A 10150-nucleotide genomic window follows, 5' to 3' on the forward strand; every position below is an offset into this window, starting at 1 on the left:
GTATTTTAACCAAATTACTTAGCCTCATTTTTCTCTTATTTCTTTTTGCTGCATCTTGGTTTCAGAATTACTTGGCATTAAAACAGGAAAGATACAATAACAAAAAAAGAATCTTTTATACAATTTTTTTTAAAAAGGTTTTAATAACTATTATGTGATGTTCAACAAAATGCATAAACTAGAAATCTAGGGTTCCACAAAATTCCCATAATTTTGTTGATTAAGCAACACAGATAATTTTTGTATCACAATCAATATTCAGGTGAGTGAAGCAATGCATTATCAAAATCTAACCTCATGCATGAGCTAGAGTCATATACTGTAAAGTAAAATCTAAACCACAAAGAAAGTAAGAATACACCAGTATAAATTATTAATCTATCAATCATGCTTTATGGGACATGTTTAAGTACTGTTTATGTAAATTCATGAGTACAAGTTATGTATGTGTATATATATATATGGTAAGATATATTTGTGTCCAAATTAGATTAGAGTAATCCTTCCTTAAGATACATGAGTATTCAGCAGATATGTATTGAGATACACTTAGCACACCTACTCCCTTAAAATCATATTATTATATTCTAATAGCAGAAAATTGCAGAATATAGATTATGAATATTGTAAAAAATTCTCATATAATATCATTTTTCAAAAAATTGCAAATATACTATTAGCAGCCAATTAATGCTTTGCACATGAATATTGCACTGCATAATTCAAAAATACAGCAGATTTCTATATTTCTCTCTCTATATATATATATACTTCTCTCTCTCTCTCTCTCTCTCTCTCTCTCTCTCTATATATATATATATATATATATATATATATATATATATATATATATATATATATATATATATATATATATATATATTAAGCCAGTGACTGTCATGCATCACTTCTCTTACTGCACTAAAAAATTAAGAAATCTTAAGTATCAATGTTCAATGGTAATATACAACAATGATAACCTGATATTGCTATTGTAATGCTTTATAACAAAAACTGTTAAATGGCAAACTGCATACACTTTTAACTATTTTGTCATTTCATAAGATATTGACATCAAGATTTTTAATTGTCATAGATGAAGATATTTTATGGAACATATAATGTTAATTCATTTATCCAATATAACAGTAATTCTACAATTTTGCTTTCTCATATTAAATAACATCATCTTAATATCCTCAATCAGAATTAACATGTGAAAAATTTATTTCATGACAATACTGCACACTAGAAGGATAGCATATCTCCAGAGGATAGCATATATTGAATAGCATCTGGTTAAGATAATATGATGAAATTATGCATCAAGAAATTCTAGTGGGAATGAACTAATAAATGAGATTTTAGGTTATTTGATCTTGCAAAAGATTTACCACATATTTCACAACAGAAGATTTTCTCTTTACTGTGAACTAATAAGTGTGATTTTAAATTACATAATTTTGAGAAAGCCCTGTCACATATGTCACACGAGAAAGGTTTCTCCAGAGTATGGACAGATAAATGTGATTTCAAGTTACCAGACTGAGAAAATGTTTTGCCACAAGTTTCACAAGAGAAGGGCTTCTCTTGAGTATGAACCAATAAGTGTGCTTTTAGATTCCTTGAAATTGAAAATGATTTGCCACATACTTCACAACAGAAAGGTCTCTCCTGAGTGTGAACTACTAAGTGGTGTTTCAGAACAATTGATCTTGAAAAGGCTTTGCCACATATCTCACAAGAGAAAGGTTTCTCTTTTGAATGAACTATTAGATGCTGTTTCAGAAGACCTGACCATGAAAATGCTTTGCCACAAGTCTCACAAGAGAAACGTTTTTCCTTAGTATGGCCTAATGAGTGAATTTTTAAATCACTTAATCTTAAAAATGATTTACCACACACTTCACAAGTGAAGGACTTTCCTTTAGTATGAAGTAACAGGTGACGTTTGAGAGTACTTAATTGAGTAAAAGACTTGCCACATTTTTCACAACAGAAGGGTTTCTCCTGAGTATGAATTAAAAGGTGACTTTTCAGATTGCGTAACCGTAAAAATCCTTTACCACATGTTTTGCAAGACAATGGCTTCTCCTCTGTGTGAACAAACAAATGAAGTTTTAGATTGTTTGATCTTGAAAATGTTTTGCCACATATTTCACAAGAGAAAGGTTTCTCACGAGTATGTAACCATCTGTGAGATTTTAGATCACATGATCTTGAAAATACCTTCCCACATGTTTCACAGGAGAATGGTTTTTCTTGTGTATGAACTACTAAATGAGCTTTTAAATTACTTGATCTTGAAAATGCTTTGTCACATACTTCACATGAAAAAGGTTTCTGTTGTGTATGAACTAACAAATGTGATTTTAGATTACTTGCTCTTGAAAATGCCTTGCTACATACTTCACAAGAGAAAGTTTTCCCTTGGGTATGAAATAACAGGTGACTTTTTAGGTCACCTGCTCTTGAAAATGATTTCCCACATACTTCACAAGTGAAGGATTTCTCCTGTGTATGAATCAATAAGTGGCTTTTAAGTCCACCTGCCTGTGAAAATGTTTTGCCACATGTCTCACAAGAAAAGTTCTTTTCTTTAGTATGGACTACAAAGTGTGTATTCAGTTTACTTATACATGAAAATGTTTTATTGCATATTTCACATATGAAATGTTTCTGGTATTTGAGACTCTTTCTCCCTGCTTTTCCATTTTCATCCACTGGAACATGTGTTTTATGATCTGTCTGTAGAACAGATTTGTAAATAACAGAGTGATCTAATTTTATAGTTTGTATATATGAGGATGTGTTTACTGATGAACATATTTCTTGAATAACTTGATTATTACATATTTGTATACTTTCAGCATACATAATGAAACTTCTTAACATTCACTGCAACTAACTTATGTTAACCAGGACCTCTTTCAACCTTTTTGAAAGTGGCGGCTATTTTTCTTATTAATCCAATAGCATTTCATTGTCTTCTTCCTGAAAAAAAAATGGAGAGTTAATTAGAGCAAAAAATAAGAATAGGAAATAACTTAAAATCATGAATTGATTGTGATATGGTAAGAAAAGAAATATGTGTACATTGTAGTTGTCAATATGTTAATTTGAGAGTTGCCTTTTGATCATTAAACTCTCTTACAGAACAAATAACTTCATCTTTATAGAACCTATACTAAGTTCCTTAATCTTCTGATAATGTTTATGAAAAAATAAGACAATATTAAGAATACAGAAATAAAAATCATCTTTCTATCACAAATAATCACTTTCTTGCATAAATAAAATGACTGCCTGTGAAACTTTTCATACACAACTAAGATTATCACACTGCAAAACATAACTCATTACTACAATAATAATGCAACTTCATGTGTTGCATGTTAGTAACAGTAAAATATTTTAATAAGCCAAAAGGCTATTTTACTGGCGACATAAATAAGTTTAAATGGAGATGGTAAATCCCATTTTATTTTATAGCCAGGTACGAAATCCATCGAATCCATAGAGTTTCATGCCAAAAAAACTATCGGCGAGCCCAAGTGTAAGTGATCACTTCGGTAGTACAACACCAGGGCAACTCCATGCAAAGGTGGAGCAAGCTCCGTCACTAACCTTAATATTCTCTCATAATGTAAAACACAGCTCCTAAGAGATGTATATATAGTTTTACATTATGAGAAGAGTCACTACCCAGACCGGTTTCAACCTTTTTTGAGGTCTCATCAGTGAGTAGGTAGACCTGGAATATCAAGGTTTTAAGTGAAATATAGGAGTACACCAGTTCAGCAATTCTATAGTAGAGGTATATGTAAGTTCGGTTCACTTAAAACCTTGATATTCCAGGTCTACCTACTCATTGATGAGACCAAAAAAAGGTTGAAACCAGTCTGAGTAGTGACCTCTTCTCATAATGTAAAACAATATATATACATCTCTTAGGAGCTGTGTTTTACATTATGAGAAAATATTAAGGTTAGTGATGGAACTTGCTCCACCTTTGCTTGGAGTTGCCCTGGTGTTGTACTACCCAAGTTATCACTTACGCTTGGGCTTGCCGATAGTTTTTTCGGCATGAAACTGTATGGATTCGATGGATTTCGATCTGAGTTTCATACCCGGCTATAAAATAAAATGGGATTTACCATCTCCCTTTAAACTTAATAAAATATTTTGTACTGTCATTATCATCCTGTCCAGTAGTATTCCTAACAGCCTACTACTGTCTCAAGCAATCTTTTGTTTGGTCTTCCAAGTAGTCTTCTTCCTCTAAGGATGTCAAAGAAACTGTTCAGGAATCCCGGTACTGTCTGTTCTGTTTACAAAACCATTTTGGTTTATATTGCAGAATAATACAGTATTATAGGTATCACATTTAGCTTTTTCATTATCTATTTGTTTTTCATTCAGTCAAGTAACATATATCCTGCAGCCCTCATAAATTTCAACTGACCTTACTTGTTTTGTTTGCTGATGGACCAGGTTTTACTCCCATATGTAAGGGCAGCTATGGCCTCTATGCTTTAGCTGGATTAAAAAAAATTGATTAATTATTCTCTGCTGTACTTTTGAATTATGATTAATGTCAATTTCTTCTTTGTAAGTCAGACTAGAAGCAAGATAAATTAAACTTGACAAGAAATTATGTTCTTATTTAATCAATGCAAATTGGAGCCAGATCTCAAACACAAAGTTTGCATTTAAGTTCTCGCTCCCACTGAAGAAATCTCAATAAAGGTTGAAACCAAACTAGGCAGTGCCCCCCCCTTTCCATAATGAGTAGCATTATACATGTCAGAAAGGATCTGTGTTTTGCATTATGGGATGCTAAGGCAATTAATGTAAAGTTATTAGCCTCTATATACAAGTAGCCTAGTTGTGAAGATAATTCACATGCAAACTTTTTTTGCTTACATCTGGATAAAGGATTAAACAAGAATATAATTTCTTGGCAAGTATAATTTAATTTATAGCCAAGTGAAAAATATTTTTACAACCAAGATACATAAAGAAAGAGGCTTAGGCATGTTCATTATTCAATAATGCTTAATGATATAAATAAAACCAAGAGGAAAAATACATTTATTAAACTCCTAATATTTCTCTGGTTTTCTACACAGCATCATCAGTGCACAATGATGGCTGTGACAAGCATACAACACTAAACAAAGTAATTGTAGAAAATTTAAATTGTAACTGATACCTATTGTCTTTGCATGGAATAGTCTATTGGTCAGACAACTACAGAGTTGATTTATACTATTAAGTCTTAAAAGAATGGTTTCCCAGATCTTTGGTAAATTAATGCAATCATACTTGTTGAGGATGGGAGAGTGCTTCGTAGCTGATGCTGATTCTAAGAATAGCCCTCTCACTGTAACAACTTCTATGTAATATAGATGTTTTTCTTTCATCTGATCCTATGTGAAAGAGTATCGAGAGCATGGTCTGCCAATCCTGATTTGCCATGCAGATGATCTCTTGAAGAACACAAAAATTACATCTGAGATCATCTGTATGACAAGTTGGATTGTGAGACTATGCTCTGGATACTCCTTCACATAGGATCAGATGGGAAATAGAAATCACTACAGGTCCAAGAGGTTATTCTTAGAATTGGCTATAAGCACCCTCTCAACCTGAACAAGGTATGGTTGCATTAATTTACCAAAGATCTGGGAGATTATCCTTTTAAGACTTAATAACTGGACTTCTCTAAATTAACTTTGTAGTTATTTGATCCATAGAGGACACCATGTAAGGACATTAGGTGTTGGTCACAATTTAAATCTTCTACAATTACTTTGTTTGTAATTGTGATAGTACTGCATACTGTCACAATTAACATTGTGATCTGATGATGCCAAGTAGAAAACCAGCAAAACACTAGCAATTTTAATAAAGGTATTTTTCATCTTGGTGTTGTTTATACTCTTAAGCAATATTATGTATAACCAAGATAGTTGAAGCAGGAAATGAAGGAAGTGTTTCCTTTCCATGAAAAGACATAATTTGGGTTTTTACATTAATTTTTTTAGCAATAAAATTTAAATGGCACACAGCATATTGCAATTCATCTTCACTGTTAGGAGTACTTGATCATCTGTATATAATGGTGTGTCAAGAGGCTATCACTTCATAATGGGATATTTCCATGAAAAGCTAATCTCCAGTGTCCAACACAGTGTTATTGTTATTATTATTATCATTTGTTAATCTCCACTCAACCAGCAACGTCTATCATAATGAGTTTTGAAGTATTTACACTATTTGCACCCAAATGTATTCAGGCAATGCATTCCACTCACTAACTCTCCATGTTAAAAAACTACTCCTCAGACCCTTGTTCACTATATCTTTATACAACTTCCAGGTATGACCTCTCATTCTCCCCATCTTAACATCCACTCTTTTTATAATTCCTTCTGTATTAATCTGATGGAATCCCTTAACTAACCTGAAGGTCTGTATCATATCTCCTATTTTCCTAACCTACAGTACTAATATAATATGGGTTTACAACTTTTTGTGGGGAAGTCACATAAGAAATAAAATAAAACGTATTGCATGTGACAAAATTGCCTTACCGCCTGAACCATGCATAGAGAAAGCACACAAGAGTTCCCCCACGGATCCCCCCCAAACAATAAGGGAAACATTGTTTGGTATGCCTTAACAATAATAATAATAGAAACAATAACGACAATAAAAAAAAAAAACTTTGAAAATATTTGATGGACTAAATATACAGAGCTTTTTGTCAAGTCATGCACTTTGGAGCAATTAGATATCCAATGTTGTATTATATTGGTAGGATTATGCTAGAAGAAACATATCAGGCTACGGATCTTGGAGTGTTAGTGGATAGCAAGTTGAAGTACAGGGGCCATGTAGCAAAGATTGAAAATACAACTCAAAAGATAATTACAAGGCTGAAATGAACTTTAACATGTAAAAACAAGGATGTGGTTTTCGTTCTTTACAAGGCCTTGATAAGACCTCACTTGGACTATTGTGTGCAGGTCTGGTTTCCTGGTTTCTGTTGCAATTCTGATAGTGTGGAGAGAATGCAAAGAAGAGTGTTAAAAATTATATCAGGACTGTGGAATACTGATTATGAAGACAGATTGAGAATTTGTAGAATGCAGACATGAGGAAGAGGGATGATATGATTGAGAAGTGCAAACTTCTGAAAGGATCATACAGCATTTCACTTGATGGAATTTTTTATTTTATGGAGCATGGAGAAAGGACAGGATGGCATCCTTGGAAGCTGAGAATGAATGCCAATAAGAAGGGGGTGAGAGCAAGATTTTTCTCTCATAGGGTGATGCATGACTGGAATGGATTGCCATTGGATGTGGTGTGTGTGTGCAAGTAGTGTGAATGAATTCAAGAATAAGTATGATAACTGGTGCATGTAGTATATGGCCTCCCTCGATGGGTCCCTAATTCCCTGGAAGAGGTCTCTCGTAATTATTATTATTATCCAGGCCTCGCCCTCGAGATACCCTTGCATGATGCTATTCACCATTTTTCTTCATCCTCTTCCAGTAAATGCTATCTAAACTACAAGTAAATTAAATACCTGTTAAACGCATTCATCTATTTCTTCCTAGCACCTTTTGGTGTATTGCAAGTGCGCATCCCTTTGGATGGAAGTCTCTAATTCACAAGAATACGTGGATTAAAGGCTTTTTTATTATTATGTGACACTTCCAGGGAGAGTGTACCAACAGCATCGAACAATTAAATCCCTTCCAACTACTAACCGCGCTCAAACTTGCTTAACTTTTTACAAGCCATTAGTAGCAAAGGCTCTACCAATCGACCAACCTTTGCTCATGTGGAAAAACCGTGTGGATCTTCTTTTCAGGGCGCTAATATAAAAATTTCGATATACGTTTTTAGCATTTACATCGATAAAGAGAAATTCATCACAAAATGAATTAAATAATATAACCAAAACTTACAAGCTTTTTGAAATTTTTAAAAGTTTTTTCAGGGTTACACTTTCTCATGCATGCTTTATACAGACCGGCAAATGCTTCCCACTATGAAAGGTATTTGTCTTTCGACGCTAGGCGTTCTAGTCATTTAGAACTGTTCTCATCCGCGTAGGGTGTTCATGCAGTTTTACGCCACTTTCATGAAATAGCACACTGTATAATTAATATTTAAGACCACTTATTCAGATTGATTGATGCAATGCTAAAAGAACGCGTTTTGTTATGATGAGCCTAAGATCAATGGGGGAAAAAAATGAAAATCATATTATTACATGACACCTCCAAAAAGTCCAAATACTCATCGCGGAAGGGCAATTTACTTCACTCCGCTACACACATTTCACAACCGCCATCTACCGCTCATCACCACCAACAGCATTTTTTGTCTCTAAACTGCGTGTATTCTGAAGGCTATCTGCCTGTTACCCAGGATGAAAAACCCTGCTACCTTCTTCCAATACCGTCCTTCGTCCAATTGCGCTATGGAGTAGCTTAAAACTTATATCGGGCCGCCCATGTGGTAAGCGAGCATTCTACCACTGAATCAACGTTGCTATATTGCGCCCTTCGATTAGAAAAGGCCTGAGTTCGATACTCGTCGTGACGAGAGGAATCTTTATATGAGAATTTTTCAATTGAAGTTGAGTTAGCCGATCTCATATGGAGGTAGCAGGGTTTTTTCTCCTAGAAACTCGGTCATATAGACAAATCGGCCTTCAGAACACACACACAATTTACGGACAAAAACTACTAGTGGCAGTAGATGATATTGGTGTAGATGATGGTAAGGGGCGAATTCTCCATGCTTGCTGCACAAGCTCATTACTTGAGAAAGAAGTAATATTTATTTGTTAATAAATGCATGCATTTATAAGCATTCCATTTAGGCTTTTATTTTCGTAGATAGAAGGCGTCTTAAGCTTGCGCGGCAATAATTGAGCTTTGCGTTGTGTATCGAAGGCCGATTCTTGCTCGTCTAGTCAAAGCTACCTAGGATTGCTCGGTTGTCGGTTCCAAGTCCTCGCAGCAGTTCTGTGATTTCATGCAGCCATTTCACGTCGTCTTACTCTGTTGCTTAAACACAGGCCATAAGCAGTCAATGTAGCTCTAACCAGTGAGCTTCAGCAAGCCTTTACAAGTGTGCATGTTGCTTGGGAAAATTAAGTTACAACCAACTTTTATGACGATGTTATTGACCAGTTCATAAATTTAAATAAAAAATTATTTAAATAAATTATTCATTTAATTTTAAATAAATTGTAAAATAAATGTCGTATTTGTATGATTACATGTACATAAATTTCTAAATATATAGTTTTAAATGGTCAGTAATTCATTATTCCGCTAATAAGACTTCAATCACACCTCTCACTCCCAGAATGATAACAAGAGCAAGAGTGAATTTCAAGACCAGCATTCTCTCCTGATGATGGTAGTGTTAGTTTGATGCAGTTGGTGGATTAATTGGTGAAACGGAGAGGTCTTCGGCACGTGTCCTCCCATGATGAGCCTTGGGACTTATTGGGGATGTCGCGAATTAATAAAAATAAATAATAATATCGTCATTCTTACAATTGCGTTACAGAGGCGCTATGTCTCCAAGGTGCAACCATAAATCTTGATTGGGTTCGTGAAGAGACACTAGAGTTAAAAGTGAATTAATACCGTTAAGTTATTCAAGGTCAACAAGGTCATCGTTTATTTATCTTTAGACTTTCAAAATGTATACTTCGAGAGCAAAAGCCGATGGTGTCAATTTCCTGAGCTGGAAAAACTTTTCCATATCCTTCCCCCCCCCTCCTACCTTATCCATGGGATCATATGATCATTTGGCTCTCTGCAGCTCAGCGATTTGAAGAGAAAATTCTTTCCCAAAAAATGTAACGTTATCAGCTTTAAAATAACAGCAGATAAATGGATGTTGGCCTTCATGGGCTGAAAAAAAAGGAAGAAAGAAAGATAGTACGAAAAAGTAAAACTACCTTACTACTGCAATGATTTAATGGAAAAGTGAGAAATCAACCAATGGCGGTTTGTAACATACAGAAGTTTAAAATACAGTGGAACAATGGTTTGCATTTGTTCATCTAATAATGTGAAAATAAAGGTAATAGACCAAAAAAAAGGAA

At 34.1% G+C, this 10150-nt stretch overlaps 1 protein-coding gene across 1 annotated transcript; it reads right to left on the bottom strand.

Annotated features, from left to right (window-relative positions):
- Nucleotides 1-897: 897 nt before the first annotated feature.
- LOC150098521 (uncharacterized) lies at nt 898-8317 on the bottom strand. Its single transcript, XM_090405430.1, has 2 exons — nt 7986-8317; nt 898-2994 (listed from the first exon to the last, which is right to left on the bottom strand). The coding sequence occupies exon 2, from the start codon at nt 2893-2895 to the stop codon at nt 1336-1338; it is 1560 nt and encodes a 519-aa protein (XP_090261556.1). The 5' UTR covers nt 2896-2994; nt 7986-8317; the 3' UTR covers nt 898-1335.
- Nucleotides 8318-10150: the final 1833 nt, after the last annotated feature.

This window comes from Typopeltis vanoorti, chromosome 15 (assembly GCF_054136105.1).
Source record: "Typopeltis vanoorti isolate ZY-2024b chromosome 15, IOZ_Tvanoo_1.0, whole genome shotgun sequence".
Taxonomy (NCBI): Eukaryota; Metazoa; Arthropoda; class Arachnida; order Uropygi; family Thelyphonidae; genus Typopeltis; species Typopeltis vanoorti.